Genomic DNA, 18,981 nt, shown 5'->3' with positions numbered 1-18,981 from the left:
TTAATCTTAGCCCTTTTCAGAAAACAGTACCACACACTAAGTAACCATTGCTGAACAGTGAAGGAAAATAAAGATGCATTTCAAGCTCAGAAGTGTGATTCTGTGCCTCCTTTTTTGGTATAAAGGTAAGCACCTCTTATGCCTGTAAGCATTTAAATATATCATTTCTGCTACAATGTACTTTTAGGTGCCCAGACCTTTTTTATTATTATTTTTTTTTATTTTATTTTTTTTTGTAGTTCAGACCAAGACATTCACAATTCTATGTTTCTAGTCCAGAGGAAGAGTTGCCAGCCCTGGAGGTGACTAGTGTATTTTCTAATGTATTTTCCAAAGCAACTGTAAAGGCAGGAATTCCTCACTTGTTAGAAATATGTGCTCTTATTTTGTGTGTAATGTGATCTGAGGGAAAGACAGGTAGGCTGCTGGCAAGGGCGTTGTGATCTATAGACTGGTGTAGACCACAGTATATGATGTTGATGAAAATATGCCTCCTGTACCATAGTGCAGACTGCTTTTTGACAGCGTTGGTTACAAAAGCAATTTGCTATGGAAAACAAATGTAAATTCTCTGGACTTGTGGAACTCGTTTTACATTCTTAGGCCCTAGCCAAGACCTTGGAAAATAAAAATACGTAATAAAAGAACTATAAAATCCAAGGTTATCATTGCTTAACCAAAACATGGTTGTCATTTTTGATAGTGCAGTCTTATTTCATGTTCATTTCTAGAAGATCACCCTCGCTGTCCCAACTCTCTAAGATTTTCTCCAGGATTTAACAGTTACTTCTCTAATGAATTTAAGGGCTTCTTCAGTAGAGGCAGTCACCTAAATATAAAGAGTGCAGTGATTAAAATGGGCATGGGCAGACTTCAAGCAAAGCAATCTCTTTTTCTGCTGTCCTCTGAAGATGCCGGCCACAGAGACTGGCGAAACGTCAGGAAGAACAACCTTCAGAACACAACCAAAGAGCCCGAAAAACCCAGAACAACCATTAGATCCTGGCCGTGAAAGCCTTCGCAAATATATTAAAGATTTTATTCCAATATACAGAAGTGGCCATAGAGTAATTCAGTTTATGTGGACTGTGGGTTAAATCCAGTATTAATCCCAACTACAGCAAACCTACTGAAATTACGGGATTTGTTGATCACTATTTACTGAAATCCCACTGATTTCAGTGGGTCTACTCCAGTCAGGACTAACCCTGGATTTAGCCTTATGCTAGCCTATGTGTTATAGAGATTGTTTTAGAGATTACCTGTAATTCAATCTTTGCATAATCTCTGATTTCAAATTCTAGATATGCAGTATTATTTAGAGTAGATGGATAATGTTCAGCAAAATGTCTTTTCTTTGTTTTTCATTGTTTTGAATGACATGTTTCTTAATTATACATTCTTTGCTTCCTTTATTATGGAAATGTTTTTTCTTTAAACAAATGTCATGGTCACTTGCTGTCAGAGAATAAGAATGTGGATTTTTCAGGCTTTTACTCTGATATTTTTAATGCATCTTGTGGCTCCAGCCTCGGACCCTGCCCATGCTTAGGGTACATGAATTATTCTGTAGAACTAGTAGTTACTTTTTTCACAGATGTAATCAAAGTAAATAGAGAATCTGGGAGTTGTGATCCAAAAGATAACATTTCTGAACTCTTGTTAGTTTATGCTCGTATATTTTGCCTTTACTCATATTTCTTATGCCATGTTTAAGAAGTACCATATACAATAGCTTCTGTCCCCAAGCATGCTAGTCCTTTATTATATTGATTCAACATCTTTTAAAATTCTCATCCACTTCAGTTTTGCATCCCAAGAGGTACTGTCAGGTCATTCATATAAACTGGGAACAATTATCTTGTTATTTCTAGTGACCTGCTTGCAAGTTCTCTTCAATTTGACATGCAGCTCAGGGCGGAACTTTCCCTGCTTTCCTCTCCTAATTATTTTTTCTCTCTGACTTTTTACGGTGCTATACATGAAATGGTAGTACAGTAGATGCTACATAAAGGACATGTTTGCCCCTATTAGTACCTAAGAAAAACGGTGTTGTTTGGTGCAAGGGTCAGATTAACATGCTGGAAAGCAATGTATCTGCATCACCTAATATGAAGTACTATTGCTGGTGGGAAAATATAGCTACAATCCTATACACCTGTGCCAAGAAGGGATCCCTGTTAAATAAAATGGGATTTCTGTCTGTGCAGCCATGCATAGGATTGCATTGTGGATTACACTGCAAAGTCAAACTTTAAATTTGACATGATTCAGATCTCCTAATTCAGCCTCCAATTCCTAGTGATCTGTTCCCTTCCTGATAAGTAGGTAGAAAAAAGATATCAGTTGGTTTAGGGCATATATAGATGAAAACTATATAGCTAAAATGTGTTGCTGATGCAGTTGTGAGTTTACCTAAATATAGAAGGCAATTGGGGGGGGGGAATGGTTATCTTCTTACGCAGTTTGAATGAGCTATGAATACTGAATGCTAAATCCAGTTTTTGGTCCAACTGAAAGTAAACCTTTATTCTGTCAGTCTTCCTTGTTTGGGATTAACAATTGAATTTAACAGTGTCTGTTTACCTACATAAAGAGGTATAATGAACAGAGGAATTATGAAAGTTCTAGATGCAAGTGTTAATATGCGAAATTCAGAGTTGAGATGAATGAGGACATTTTTGTTTTTAGACTCTGCACTTTTCTATATAGTACTAATTGATTATGCAAATAAGCCTTTGACACAATTATAGAAATGTGAAGATGTATTTATTTATTTAATTTCTATGCTGCATTTCTTCCTGTAAATATTCCAGATTTTTGTGTGATATAATTTTAATAAAACATTTATATAATATAAAATATTTTTTTACCACACAGAGTTGGATAGGTGAGGAACTGGAGGAATACAATTGCATCAGAGAGGCAGAATACTTTGCTATTTTTTAAATTATAAATAACAAGCAAAATATTTGACCTAGTCCCTTAAATTTCCAAAAACTATAGTAATAAGATTTATCAAGCAACTCAACTCAACAGAGATCTTGTACGTTAAGTTAAATTACAGTCTGTCATCCCTCTTTCAGTAGAGAGAGCTTGACTCCACAGAGAAGATTCTACTGACTCTTCCCTATAATCTCTCCATGTTTGGTGAAGATTAGGTTTCAGAGATCCAAGTTATACACCTACAAAGTGCCCCCCCCGAGAGTGCCCTTTTAGCAGCTGGCTTGGGGAAATCCAATATTCATAGAGTCAGTAGGAGCTTCTCTATCATTTTGATATCTCTAGGTGCCTTGGGGGAACTTGCCCTCTTTGTTAGCATATGACTTGAACATCTGAAACCCCATTTTCACCAAACTTGTAGAGATTGTAAAGGAATGTCAGAAGAAGCTTGGCCAAAATGCTGGTATCTCTAGATACCTGGGAGGGCCATTTTATAGCAAAAATGATCAATTAATAAAACATTTCTAAAAATTAATTGATTTGTATTCATCGGGCATTGATTCATACGGATACAAATGGACAAATTAGTGATTTTTAAAACAAATTTTGATGACTCATTTTATAAATTTGTGCCCATCTCTAGTCATGACAACATTAGCCTTACATGGCATTATTTAAAGCATTTTCTGCCAATTTCAGCCAGTGTAGTTCACATTAACTATAGCTTGTCAGTCAAAATGATACTAGAAACATTCACTAAGCAAGAACAGAAGTGGTTGCATGTGACATACTTGGTCATATAGGAAGAAAAAGGGGAGGGGAAGCATCTATACCTGAGCCATATACAGTACTATGATACATTCATGGTCATAAGTAATATGCTAAATTATAGCTTACTATGAGGTGTGATTGTGGCCATCGTTGACCTTGAAAAAGCCAAAATGCTCCATTTGTAGACAGAGTGAGCAAATGGGGACACTAATTCATATATGGATACAATGTCTAGTAATAAAGAAATATTGGAATCAGGTATTTGATATTGTAAGGCAGATTACAAATCAATAAGGTTCAAAGGTGAGTTAGTGCTAATATCAGTTTTCTTAGGTGGTAAGGCAACCTGCTATTTAAAGATCTGATCTCTATGTTATTACTAGCAGCACAAATGAAAGTTATATGGAAATGGAAAGATCTAAACAATTGAGTATCAGATCCTGTTCAAATCGTGTGTGGTCTATAGCCTTATCTGAGTAACGTGCAGTTAAATGAAAATACTCAGAGGAGAATCACAGACTTATTTGCCAGAGCAGAAGACATCAAGAAGAGGTGGCAAGAATACACAGAGGAATTATATCAGAAAGATTTGGATATCCCGGACAACCCAGACAATATAGTTTCTGACCTTGAGCCAGACATCCTGGAGAGTGAAGTCAAGTGGGCCTTAGAAAGCCTGGCTAACAACAAGGCCAGTGGAGGAGATGACATTCCAGTTGAATTATTTAAAATCTTAAAAGATGCTGCTGTTAAGGTGCTACATTCAATATGCCAGCAAGTTTGGAAAACTCAACAGTGGCCAGAGGATTGGAAAAGATCAGTCTACATCCCAATCCCAAAGAAAGGCAGTGCCAAAGAATGCTGCAACTACTGTACAATTGCACTCATTTCACACGCTAGCAAGGTTATGCTCAAAATCCTACAAGGTAGGCTTCAGCAGTATGTGGACTGAGAACTCCCAGAAGTACAAGCTGGATTCCGAAGTGGCAGAGGAACTCGAGACCAAATTGCTAACATGCGCTGGATTATGGAGAAAGCCAGAGAGTTCCAGAAAAATATTTACTTATGCTTCATTGACTATGCAAAAGCCTTTGACTGTGTGGATCACAGCAAACTATGACAAGTCCTTAAAGAAATGGGAGTGCCTGACCACCTTATCCGTCTCCTGAGAAACCTGTATGTGGGACAGGAAGCAACAGTTAGAACTGGATATGGAACAACTGATTGGTTCAAAATTCTGAAAGGAGTACGACAAGGCTGTATATTGTCCCCCGGCTTATTTAACCTATATGCAGAATACATCATGCAGAAGGCTGGACTGGAGGAATCCCAAGGTGGAATTAAGATTGCCGGAAGAAATATTAACAACCTCCGATATGCAGATGATACCACTCTGATGGCAGAAAGTGAGGAGGAATTAAAGAACCTTGTAATGAGGGTGAAAGAGAAGAGTGCAAAAAACGGTCTGAAGCTCAACATCAAAAAGACTAAGATCATGGCCACTGGTCCCATCACCTCCTGGGAAATTGAAGGGGAAGATATGGAGGCAGTGACAGACTTTGCTTTCTTGGGCTCCATGATCACTGCAGATGGAGACAGCAGCCACGAAATTAAAAGACACCTGCTTCTTGGGAGGAAAGCGATGACAAACCTTGACAGCATCTTAAAAAGCAGAGACATCACCTTGCCAACAAAGGTCCGAATAGTCAAAGCTATGGTTTTTCCTGTAGTGATGTACAGGAGTGAGAGCTGGACCATAAAGAAAGCAGACCGCCGAAGAATTGAGGCCTTTGAATTGTGGTGCTGGAGGAGGCCCTTGAGAGTCCCCTGGACTGCAAGGAGAACAAACCTATCAATTCTAAAGGAAATCAACCCTGAGTGTTCACTGGAAGGACAGATCCTGAAGCTGAGGCTCCAATACTTTGGCCATCTCATGAGAAGAGAAGACTCCCTGGAAAAGACCTCGATGTTAGGAAAGTGTGAAGGCAAGAGGAGAAGGGACGACAGAGGATGAGATGGCTGGACAGTGTCTGTGAAGCAACCAACATGAACTTGACCCAACTCTGGGAGGCAGTGGAAGATAGGAGGGCCTGGTGTGCTCTGGTCCATGGGGTCACGAAGAGTCGGGCACGACTAAACGACTAGACGACGATGAGATGACGACGACGCTATCAATTTATTTAATTTGTTAACAGCAACTTAGCATAATACACAGCACCAAGGGCATAGGAGAATGTACCGTTGGATGTAACGTGACAGAAATATTTTTATAAAACTGTAAGTGGTGAAGAAATGTTATTTCAAGAGTAAGGGACTATTCAGGAAACATGCCTCTCATTGACAGAATACAGGGTGCTGTTTGTTTTGCCAGTTCGTTGTTAGTTGTAATTACTTAAAAATTAAATATATTTTTAAATGCTCCAGTTATCCCTACATGTTAGGGGCAGTCCTTGTTATCTCACTGTCATTGGTAAAGCAACATACCCATTATTATCCCTTCTTTGGATTTTGAGGGATGCTTGATAAAACTTTGTTCATGACAGTTGTTATTTACTAGGTTGAGGTGAGCTCATTCCCCAAGACAGTGATGCATAACATAGAATAAATTATACACACCATGAAAAATGTATTTATAAACAATATACAAAAAAGGTAAGATATATCTATCAATCTGTATGGTTGTGATTCGAATACAAAATATTATAGTGTTACAGTATTTACAGCAGGAATAATCACATTATTGACACTGACCCTTGATTTCTCCACCCCTTATTCCTTTGCTTGACTTGCTTGTTCAAGAAGTTAACATATGTCCTATCTTCTGCTTTAATACATTTTTGTTGGCTTTCTCATGTTAAACTGGTTAGTTCTGTCTATCCCCATTTAAAAAATTCTTGTAATGTTTTACTGTTGATATTAGCAGCTTTTTAACATGAAAATCTAGGATATTAGAATAATTATTTGATTTGTTTCATGAAGTCAGGACATACAGCATCAAAGTCCTGGGACTTTTTGAGTAGGAGAGACTATGGTGTCATCTGCCACTACTACTCCAGGCTCCCCATATCTCTCAGGGCTTGCCAGTAATCTTCACAGTAGGTGGGAGAGTAATGGATTTTCCCAGGAACAAAATACCTGTATGCCTGTTGCAATGCAAAGAATTTGAGGATGGTCTGTTCTGGACTGGATGATTAATAATAATAACCTTTGAACTGCAGAGCTGGAAGGACCATATGAATCATCAAGTCTAGCCCCTCTCAAGGAGGCACAGTGGGGAATTGAACTCCCACAGCCAGAGAACATAAGCCACTGAGCTATACAAACAACCTGCTCCTGATTTGTTGACATGGACCAACCCAGCTGCTAGTTTTCTGGATGCTTTTTTATGAGGAAGGCTGATTAAGGAGACAGTCATTATGAGCATTTAAACTTCTAAATTTATTGTTACACTACTAGTAATGGTGCAGTCTGATTTTTCACCCTTATTGGCAAGTAATACCTCATTTCTTTCTATTATTTTTCTAAAATGTGAAAATTGTAAGTGGCTCAAACATTTACCTGGGAAAGATTTTACCTGGTATATTGTATTTAAATAGGTTATGATTAGTTGACACTCAAACATAATCTCTCCCTCCCCCCTTTCACTTAGAAAAAAATTGCAGAAATATTTCTGATTTTTTTCTGATTTTTTTTACATACAGTATTTACATGGAATGCCGTCCTTCAGTCTTGAGAAACTATGGTAATGTGCTCTATATGGAGGACTTGGAGAGTGTCCTCTCCAGAGCACAAAGCCTGGGTAAAATAATATGGAAGATAGGCTGTTACCCAAGCAGCAAATCCCCCCTCTCCACGTTGCTGAAATAGTCAAATGGAAAGGCAAGAGCCAATACAACTGGTTCCAGTGATGTGGCAGGAGTTACTAGAACGACACAAACTGTCTCCAGGACTCCAGCTCCGGATTTTGCCTCGAGGGTAACTCCTGAAGCCTTTTCCATCAGTGGATATAGCCACAAGGCAGTGGAGGTTTGAAACTGGAGTTCTCCTTCTCCTAAATGGGCTGCCTTCCAAGGCTGACGAGCCTTCTAACAAAGGTTAGAACCTGGTCTTCCCAATTTCTCAGGTGTGGAGAGTGTGGATGAGGCATGTCCTGGGGTATGACCCTCAATCACATTTATAAAAATATTTTTAAACGCTCCCATTAGAAAGGAAAGCAGTTTTGAACAATGATAGATAATCAGAATTGACTTAAGGAATCTGAGGTTCATGTCTCGGTGGCAAAAAAAAGAAAAGAAAGAGAAAGAAAAAGAATTTGCCATTATTTCTCTTCGTCTGGCACCACTTCTCAGTCTTATGAACAGGAAGTTAATATCTTATAACACATATTTGCCTGAACTTTATCCTCATGAATATTTTGCTGAATGTGTTTTTCTCCTAATTTATTTGGAGCTACTAAAATTTACATGGCACTAAAAGACAATGTCATATTGTTTTATTGTGCAGTGATTATTATTTATTGACTATACAGTTTATAATTACGAATCTATTTCAAATACATTAGAGAAAATGAAAGGCATCCATGAAACTGATTAAAAAAACCCTGAAAAACAAGGGTTGATTTTTGCAAAAGGGCATGTGTTTGTTTTTTTGCTTTATTGGATTATGATATCAACCTGTATGTAAGAAGGGAACAAGGTTTGTGTTTTCTTCACTTTGATCTCCGACAATTTATACAATGTGTAAATATGTTGAACTTCTATCATCATTATTTAATGTCGGTAGTGGTGGTGGCTTGATCCAAACTAAACTACACATAGACCCATTGAAATCAATAAGACCTAAATTAGTTTTGACTAAATTAAGGTCCATTGATTTCAGTGATATCCTCTGGATCTAAATCTGGATCCAGGTCATAGTGATGACAGTGGTTTGAAAAGGGTGAGGTATTAATTTGTGGGGCTGCACACACAATGTTTTCATGGCATTTGGGTTGTGCTGCCTGGATACTTATTACTTAATTGATGTCAGGGCAGACATTCTAGAGGTCAGAAGACCTGGGGCATTTAAGGCCTTTGCCTGTAGGGCTGTACTGTGCAATGGATGCAATTACAAATTATCCAGGCTCAACATCTGACCTATATTTCATAATCTACTAGAGTCATGTCCTCTGGATTTTAAACTCTCGAGTCTGTCAGTGCTAAGCACGTAAACTTACAACATCACATTAGCCACTTTTCAGGTCCTGACCTCCTTTTATCAGACTGTGTGGTAATTTTAGCATTTATTCTGGCAGAGCTCGTGTCCCTCTCTGTGGACGTGTGTCCACATTTTTGCACTGTGTGGAAAAGCAGCCAGCCAAAGAAAAGCAGAATTGACAGAGAAGCGTCAATGTGCTTGAGGCCTGCTTTCCTTGGCTAATTAGTGTGACTCGTGATTGGAACATGTATTTGGCACTGCCGCTGGGTGTAGCTAATTTATACCACCAAACCGTGATTAACTAGTTTTGATCAGAGGGAAGGTACATGGTGTAACTTCTCTGCTTGAAGGAACTTTCAGCACAGGATTTTCTTTTGCTAGGAAGGAGAGGGAGAGCTGAGGCTTGGCCATTTTATAAGCTTTCATGTGAACATCCCAAGTGGCACATGGAAAGACAGAACTGTGGCCATGCCCATAATGACAACATTAGATCTTAGTTGGGAATCTGATCTTCAAGGTCCTGTTGAACACCAACTCCCATCAGCCCCAGCCAATCTAAGCAGTGCTCAGGTATGATGGGCATTTTAGCTCAATAATATTTGAAGTGCCAGAAGGTCCTCACCAATAAATTTTGTTTCTCTGTAATGCAAGACTATTATTCAGGGGCATCATTAAAGGAAAAGCAAATGTTTGATTATTTAATTTACGGGAGTCTTGGAAAAAAGGAGAAAGGCAAGAGAAAGCAGTCCTACTCCTTTTATTTGTCTTTCTTCCACCTATTGTTCTCAACTTTGATCTTAAAAATAGCTGGGAAATTGATGTGGTATCTCTTGAGCTACAGCAGCAGAGGATCTGAAACTTGTCCAAAGAACTAATGTAGTAACTGACAGAAAAACATGAAGCCAGAAGCAAACATTAGAGCTCGCCCATGGGAAGGAGAAATCCTTAACTAAAGAAAGCATCTGAGTGTCACAATAATCCAAATTGCCATCACCCACAGGATTAAGCATATTAGTTTGCTTTGTTCATGATTGATCTTCAAGACAACTATTGTGTTTTTTGGAAGTTGATTTCACAAAATACAGGAGAAGTCTCTCAGTTAACTTTCTGAAACAATGTGCTTTCAACTCTAAATGAGGACTGTCCCTAACAACTTTCTCAGGCCTTTCTCCTGATGGGAAAACTAGAGGGGGAAATATTGTCTTTTTCCAGCATGACTAGCAACACCTGATTCCACAGAGTTACAGAATATGTTCTCCCATCTAGTGGCTGAAGTATACAGTAAATACTCATTTGTCCCATGAGATCAAGGCGTATAAACCCTAATTGTGACATTAAGAGGGAGGAGAACATCACATTTTCAGGTGGTTTGCTTTGCCATCTTAGTTGGAAGACCTGGGATACGACTTTTTTTCTTTTCTTTTTTTGAGTAACCTCTCTTGAAGTTAAGGGACGTGGTGGCGCTGCGGGTTAAACCACAGAAGCCTTTGGGCTGCAAGGTCAGTAGACCAGCTGTCGTAAGCGCATCCACATGACGGAGTGAGCTCCCGTTGCTTGTCCCAGCTCCTACTAACCTAGCAGTTCGAAAGCATGTAAAAATGTGAGTAGATAAATAGGTACCACCTCAGTGGGAAGGTAACAGCGTTCTGTTTCTAGTCGCGCTGTCCGTGTGAACACGGAACTGTCTACAGGCAAATGCTGGCTTGGAAACGAGGATGAGCACTGCGCCCTAGAGTCGGACACGACTGGACTAAATGTCAAGGGGAACCTTTACCTCCTGAGGCTCCTTTGCTTGGCCTTGTCCACCTTGTGAAATTCATATTTATGTGGTTTAATGGAGCAGTAGTCAACCGACAGAAAGGAGAACAGAGCTCATATAGGTTTTAATGACTGCATATAGATAGAACAGGGAATTTTGTCAAATGCAGTTTCTCCTGATGGACTGAGAAAGTTTGCACAGGCTCAAATTAATCTTTCTTCTCCTGTGATCAGGCAGGATGCTTGTTCCCCCTTTTGGTTGGCAGTCTGAAGTGTGTGGTCGCCTTGCTTTGTCTGGGTTTGATTTTGAACAGTCATTGTTAGTGTGGTGTTAAGTGGAATTTTGGTGGATTTGTAAATAGTGCTTCTTACCCTTGCTGTCTGTGCTTGCATTTGGGTTTCAATCATGTGTTTTGAGAATGAACCAGTGTGGGGAGACTACAGATCCCATTATCCCCAGCCAGCATGACCAATAGCTGTGGTGAATGAGGTGATTGGACTGGTCTCCTACATTTGAAGAATACAGTACTGGCTTGGGTGAGGCTGCACTAATGAAAGTCCATGGAAGCGAGAACCAAGTCCTGCCATTTTGGAACAGGGCCAGTCACAGGGGATTGAGGAGGAGAAAGGATAGGAATGCTTTCAGGTGTCACTTCCAGTGAGAGACTGGGACTGTCAGAGCTGTCTCCTCAGTGGCAAGATCTCCCTGCATGACTCTGTGAAAGGTAACATCCACAACAGTGATCTTATAGATGAGGAGCCTTGGTAATTCACCTGGGGCTATCTTTTTCTTATGGGTACCTTACACTTAAACAAACGTCCTTTACTAGTTCATAAATGTTCAGGGCTGTGACTGCAATTTAAAAAAATAGAGATGCAAAAATTCTGGACATTTTGAAACCATATAAAACGGCTTTGGGAAAAAGATGGGGGAAAACATTTTCCTCCAATTTTTCTGGACCCCCTCCCCCGACCTTCACATCTCTAGGCAAGATGTAGTCCCAGCTAGAGATGTAAAATTTCCAGAAATTTTGAAGCTATTAAAACGGTTTGGGGGTGACATTGGGGAGAGAACAATTTTTTCTTTCCTCTTTTAAGCTGTTTTATATGGCTTCAACATTTCTGGAAATTTTGGGACTGCATCTTGCCTAGAGATGCAAGACCTGGAAAAAAAAACCCAGAAAATTGGGGGGAAACAGTCCCCCCCTTTTTCCAAAGCTGTTGAATATGGCTTCAAAACTTTTGGAAATTTTACATCTCTAGTTCTTTCCCTCTTTTATCACATACTTTTACTTGGAAAAGTTACTCTTCTGGGCTAGAACTCCCAAAAGCCTTTAGCCAGCTGCCTGGCTGGGTGTTCTGGAAGTTGTAGTTACAAGTACTGTATTGATTTTCCAAAATGCTGACTTTTACAAGGAAACCTGGAGGGCCTTCCAAGTAAAAGACTTCATCTTCCTTATTTCATCAAAAGAATCATTTAAGATCTGGTATAATCTTGACACTTCCTCTAAGATAAGGTATGCTTTTTTCAAGCCACTCTTGGTTTTTTGGGAGTGGGGAGGTGAGTTGGCAGCTACTTTTTTTCTGCTTCCCCCTCCTCCCCATAGTTGTACAGGGGTCTTTTTCATGGGGGTCAAATGCTCATCAAGGCAATGGTCATTTTATTGCCCTTAGAGTGTTAGTTCCTGTTATTCATGCGAAGTCTACTTCAGCCTTATTGAACTCTTTTGCAAAATGGCATATAACATTTTAAAATATATATATCTGACTGTGGGTGCTCTTAATTTCTGATGTTTTTCTTTGTCCTTAAAAGAATTAAGTATATCAGCCTGTTCAGCACATCTTTTGCCTGATTTTCAGTGCTCTGAAAACACTTTGTATGGAAACTGAAAACTAAAAAACCTTTTCTTCCCTTTCTTTCTATTCACTCCTACATCTGGAAAGCTAAATAGTAATCTGACACATGAGACTAAGGGTAAAGGTAAACACGGTACAGCTCATTGTGAGACTGGTGAGAAAGAGAAAGGGTGAATTTGTACATGCAGCTAAGGTGCTGAACTAAGAAATATACAGAAAGAAACAGAAACAGGTCTGAGAAATTGATGTTTGAAGCTCACCTGTAGCTACTACTTCTGCAGATTACTGTAAACAGCTTAAATGGCATACATTTTATTCTCCATGCTCATTTCTGCCCATAATTACACATGCAGCATACAGCAGTTCTTCAAAGAACATTGTCAGGTCTTTTCCAACCTATGGTGACTCTTTCTAGGAGGTCTAGGTGAAGAGTACTCAGAAGTGTCTCACCATTCCATTCTCTGAGGGTGCTTATTATTTCTGCAGTATTTGGTGCTGAACAAATCATGATATGATTAATTTTTGTACCTTTCTAGCATTAATTTTAACACCTCATAAATCATTGCTTTAAATGTATTTTCCTGTTCTTTCTTCCTCGCATTATCTTGCCTGTACAGCCACACTGGCATTGTCACCTTCAGAGGTATGTTTTTAAGGTCTATTTCTTATCCTATCCAAATGCTTTTTGAGCTTTATTCTCTCCTTCTTCTGCTGTTCATTGAAGAAAATGTAGTGATGGTATTTGTGCCAGCTCTCCAAATCTGGGCAGCCATATTGTGGTGGCGGTGGTGGTGTCATTCATCTCAAAATAGTATATCTAAAAACATTTATTTTCTGATGTCATAGAAACATGACTGCTTTCTTCCACAAGTAGTTTGCAGAGTGTGTTTGGGACACTTTGCTTTTATAATTCCCCTTGCTTTCATAATTTTTGTTTTGTTTTGTGTAAGGTTGAAGTTACATACACTCACATCTTTCTTCATTCCCCTGTACTCAACAGTTTAGCAGTGACTTTTATACCTGAGCAAGAACTGAGAATATGATTTGGAGGAATAGCTAATAAATATAATAATATCTAATAGAGGCTGCTGTCACATCCAGCAGCACTACATGTCCAGCACCCCAATAGTTATTGCTCCTGTTATGACTCTTCAAGGTTATCAGAGGGCATTTTTAGAGGATGGGGAGAGAGGGAGAGAGAGAGCCTTCTCTGTTCATTATAGAAAAGCAAGCTGGGCTGGCAGTTCAATTTTACTTCACCACTGGCCATCCCTGATCACAGCAGGGTAGCTTAGGTGACAATACAGTACAGAATCTGTGGCATCCAGAACTCTGTCCTTCAGCAGATGGTGATGTCCAAGAGAGCTCAGGAGGAAAAATTCTGAGGGCCGCCCCAACTTCCTCCCACTGTTGGCTGCCTGAGATATTTGCCTCAGTTTGTCCCCTTGTAGACAAATTAACAATGACAATGACAACAACAACGATTACTACTGATACCTGTTACTGCATTGGGCAGGGAGCTGGACTTGATGGCCTTATAGGCCCCTTCCAACTTCATTATTCTATGCTTCTAACATTTGTATAGTTATTCTGACTGCTGAAGGTGAGTTTAGGCGAATGCCCATGGCTCTCTTTCTCCTCACACCTATCTCACATAGGTCAGATTAATCACGTATGACTGACTCTAGGCCAGTGGTTCTTAACCTTTATTACTCAGATGTTTTTGAACTGCAACTCCCAGAAACCCCAGCCAGCACAGTTGGTGGTGAAGGCTTCTGGGAGTTGCAGTCCAAAACCCCTGAGTAACCCAAGGTTAAGAACCAGTGCTCTAGGCCACTTAGTGAATTTTATGATTAGGTGAGTATTTGAAAACAGATCTCCCAGGCCTTGTCCAGCACTCTAGCTGCTACACCACAGTGGTTCCAATTATAATTCTTAATTGAGACCTTGGAAGGTAAATCAGTGTTATTATCCCACATATTGCAAAAGGGGATTTTATTTATTTATTTATTTATTTATTTATTTGATTTTTACCCCGCCCCTCTAGACTGTGTCTACTCGGGGCGGCTGAGGAGTGCCTTGTCTGGGACTGTCTAAAGTTCAGGACAGAGGAAAGATTCAAAGGGATTTCCACCAAGAGCTGATCCAAGATAATTTAGTCTCTGAAGCAAAGAAGAAGATGCCGCACCAATAACACTTGATGTGTAGCAGCAACAGGATTGTCAGTCGAACCTTCAACAATGATACTGAAACAGTGTCATCAGCAATGCTTGAAGGCAGCAAGCAGACATAGGGGCACAGGATAAGCTATGTGTCAGGCATAGCTCTGCCTTCCAGGACCTCATTGCCATTCCCCACTCTCAGTATCTGCTTGCAGAGGCAAATGCCTCACTCCACCTAATGGCGGAGCTAATCCTGTCATCTGATTTGTAGCTCTTTAGCTACTACATTACCATGATTGCAAGTACCAATAGAATCTAAAAACAAAACACAACAACCAAAGAAGTTTCTTGTCGCACCTTTAAGCTTAGGAGGTTTATTTTAGCATGATGTTTCTAGATTGCAATCCATTTTGTCAGATGCCTGAGTATAATCTTGAAAACTCAAGTATAACTGTGCTACGGTCTAGGAGCATAGCTTTTCGCTTATTTTGTTCTCACAGGTGAGTTTGGAAGGGGTGGAGATGGAAAGGAGTAAAAAAAAAAATTAAATGTGTTTTGATTTCCAGAAAATGTTTGTTTTTACTAAGTATATTTCATGCCTGAAGCTTGACAGCTGTGCCCCATGTATCTGAGGAAGTGGATTGTAATATATAAAACTATTGCTGAAATAAATATATTACTTGTAAAGGTGCCATATTAGTCTTTTATACTAAAAGGGGTGGCAGCTACTTTGAAAACTGCTATTGTCAGAAGCTTTTCCACTATACAAACTTTTATTTGCTTATGGGGAGCCCATGAAATTTAAGTGATTTTAGGGCTGAAAGTCACCTAAGATACCATACCTATTAATTGTTATTGTTTAGTCAACCACCATCAAGATACACAACAGTGATAATACAAGTCATAATCTTATTTAGTTATGCTGGAGTATCACAAATGGCCTAACTTTGAAGGTGAATTGCTTCCAAATTGCTGTAGACATTACCAGTTGCATACTGGGTTTCCTGACTCACCTTGCAACTGATGATCTCTACGATGATTTCTTAACTTGACACAATTTGCCTACAAAAGTTACAGCATTTGCATAGCTAAACAAGAGAATTTTGGCCAAATATATAAAATAAAATGAAACTTAGGAAACTGATTGATGTGGTCTAAGAATTAGTACATGAATCACTTTAAAAGCTAACTAATTGAAAATCCATAGTTGGGTGATAATGGGTTCTCCTATGTTTTCAGCTACCATAAAGCAAAATTAGTTATCTGACATTTGTTAGTTTTCCGAGAACCATTGCATGTGATACCAGAATATCACTTAACAATAATAAATAATTGTTCTTCTGGTGTAATCATAGGTTTATAATGCTCTTCATCTAACAGATGAAGTTATGTGTAGAATAGGGCATCCACATACTGGAATTCTCACATCTCTCTGGCAGACACAGTTAAGCCACTCCTAATAGGTACAGTAACATAAGAGCAACACAGGTCATCTTGCCCTGGTTTTCTGAGGTCTTCACTTGATTAACCTTTGTGAGCAAACGGGATAACTAGAGACAAAGGGTACTCCAGATGGCAGTGATGCCATGTTCCTTGGTATCAGCTAAATTAAAAGCCAAGCCAGGTCAGTAAAATGAATTAAAAATAGTGAGGTACCATTGCCCTGTGGTATAAGATGGAGGGCCATCGGGGGTCCCTACACATCAGTCAGCCAGTTGAGGAAAGGTGGTGCAAGTGAGTGAGCTCACAAATGGGCCCAGGATAAGTCCAAATTTGCCATTCCTATCATAGGAAGAGAGTTTAAGTACCTGGGCGTCTTTTTTCATTATCGACACTCCTGGACAACTCACCAACGGGCAGCGATTAAGTCTGCTAAGCTCTCGGCACAGGCTATCTTACGTTTCCACCATACGTGGGGCCACTCTTACATCCCTGCTGCGCTGCAGATTTTCAATGCCAAATCAGCTACACAGCTTCTATATGGCGTGCCCATCTGGATGTCTGCATTACACAGTTCTGTGGAAAGAGTCCAATCCACATTTCTGTATAAAATCTTTGGTCTTCCCCACTGTGTGCCTTATGCTGCTCTATGCCTTGAAGGTGGCCAGCACAAGATCGAGACATTCCCAAACAAAAGTGTTGAGCATCATTTAACCACATCTTTCCTAAACCATCCTGTTTCCTGTCTGATCCTCCAAAATACTTTAATCAGAAACTAACCCTATACCTACACACACACACACAGACATTTATGTACTCGGGAGATCAGGTGGGGAAGTGCCTGAATTTGGTGTAAGAGTGTTGGGGACAGTATGACCACCAGGATCCTGGAAATCTGTAATTTTAAAAAGGTAACTATTCCAAACTTGGTACTGTGCCTAAGCCCCAGCTTATCCTTTCATTTCTCTTCATTTATGAACTATCGTTTCGTCCATATATTTTTCCTATCACTACCATGCCATAGAAGCATTTTTCCTAGAGGAGACACAGTAATACTTTGCATTTTAATGGAATGTTTGTTGCCAAACACACATTCAGTGCCATGAATGATGACCTAAGCAGCTCTTACAACAACCCAGTCCTTAGTATTACACTGGGGCATCTACTGTTACACTAGCAGCTTTCTTAAAGCCATTTAATGAGTTCATGCCTCAGGTAAGATGTGAACCGGGGACTTCCCTGCTCATGCAAAAGCCATAAACTGGATCTCAGATACCAGCTTGATCCTGAATGACTAGACTCTACAACAGTTGTTTTGCTGCTCAAGGTGATCTGAAAGATTCCATTCACTTTATGAAGAGTTAGTTAGTATACATGTAGATGCCTGTAGAACTCTTACCCTGCTTATCTTTTTTAGATAGTGATTAGTTACATTACATCAGCTTGGATTTCTGAACTGTTCAGCCCACCATGCCACCCTGAATACCCCTGGTTTTGTCTGATTACAAAAGCTAAGGAGGATCAGGCTGGGGCTTCGCAGGAAGAGTTAAGACAGACTCTTGTCTGAAACCATGGAGATCCCCTGCCAATCAGAGTTGACAACACTAGTGTTGATAAACAAATGGTCTGATTCAATAGAAGGCAATCTCATACGTTCCTTTGCCCTCCCCATGTGCTGCCTGGTCAAAATGGTGGTGACATAGTACTATCATGCAACAGTCCAATACAATGCCTAAGAAGACAGAGAACATGACTGTTGCTTAGGTTTGTTGTAACACTGCATCATTTTGATGATTTATTTTCTTCTAGGATGACAGGCTGGAGCATTGGCACAGTAAAGCTTGCAAATGTGATTGTCAGGGAAGTCCCAACTCGGTTTGGTCCACAGGTACAAACAATCTGGAATGCATGCCAGGTAAGGACACTGACTGACTGACTTAGGCTTATATCTGAACCCATCTATTCCCAAGGACTCAGAAACTCCAACTTGGAGCTATTAAATTCCACTATTTGCAAAATATTTTTATACTAAATGTAGCAGTTTTTTTTTTAAATGGCAATTATGTGATTTTTGACAAAAACTTGGGATAGTAGCAGTTGTCAGGAAAGGAAAAGTATCACCTTAAAATATCAGGAGACCTTTATTCTGGAGGAATTGTATAAGCTTAACTAGCTGTTGTATAAGCCTGACTTGCGTGGGGAAAGCCGTTTTCATGTCTAGGGCACTCATATATTTTTAAGTGGACTGGTAACAGCATTAAATAATTTACGTGACTAGGTTTGACAGCTCTCAGTTTGTTTTGTAATTTCTTTTTCTACGACGGTTTTCTAGAACAGAAGGTTATCTCCTAACTGTAGTATGACTGTGTTATCTAAATATTAGTGTTACTAAAAATAAAACTCATGTTTCTTGTAAACACTGCAGCCTGCCACATGGTAGGCGATTCAGCTCATTTTTGCTTTTCGTTTTTGTAACACTTCTGCATGCAATTTCCATGATGATGCTGGTTTCAAAATATGCCTTTGCTAATGAAACCACTGCAGTCTTCCAAGCAGCATCTGAGATGAATGGCTGGAACACAACAAGAGAGCAGTCCAGACATCAGAAAAGGTACTTTTGGATTACGGCTCTGAGAATCGACAGCCGGTAGTCCAAGAAGTACCTTCTTAAAGTCTCAGGACTGTAGCCAGCCATGACTCCAACAGTGGCCTCCCATACTGTGGAAGTAATTGTGTTTATCTTCCACTAGAATTTTTAAGAATAAGCTGACTATATTATGACATTAGACTCATACTTCGAAACATAGAAGGAAAGCAGGGTACTAAAATGTGAAATCACAGAAAAAGCTTGGAC

The 18,981-nt window shown here is 39.6% G+C and overlaps 1 protein-coding gene across 1 annotated transcript in view; it reads left to right on the top strand.

Annotated features, from left to right (window-relative positions):
• RS1 (retinoschisin 1) overlaps positions 1–18,981 on the top strand; it is a 32,007-nt gene continuing 13,026 nt past the window's right edge. The window contains exons 1-3 of the mRNA XM_072994321.2: positions 1–125; positions 13,143–13,168; positions 17,937–18,042. Coding sequence (XP_072850422.2) covers positions 74–125; positions 13,143–13,168; positions 17,937–18,042 — 184 coding nt within the window. The 5' untranslated portion in view covers positions 1–73. The remainder of the gene's footprint in view (positions 126–13,142; positions 13,169–17,936; positions 18,043–18,981) is intronic.

The sequence above is a fragment of the Pogona vitticeps genome, chromosome 3 (genome assembly GCF_051106095.1).
Source record: "Pogona vitticeps strain Pit_001003342236 chromosome 3, PviZW2.1, whole genome shotgun sequence".
In the NCBI taxonomy this organism is placed as follows: domain Eukaryota; kingdom Metazoa; phylum Chordata; class Lepidosauria; order Squamata; family Agamidae; genus Pogona; species Pogona vitticeps.
The sequence above is the reverse complement of the archived record's forward strand: the minus strand, read 5'-3'. Positions and strand labels throughout refer to the sequence as shown.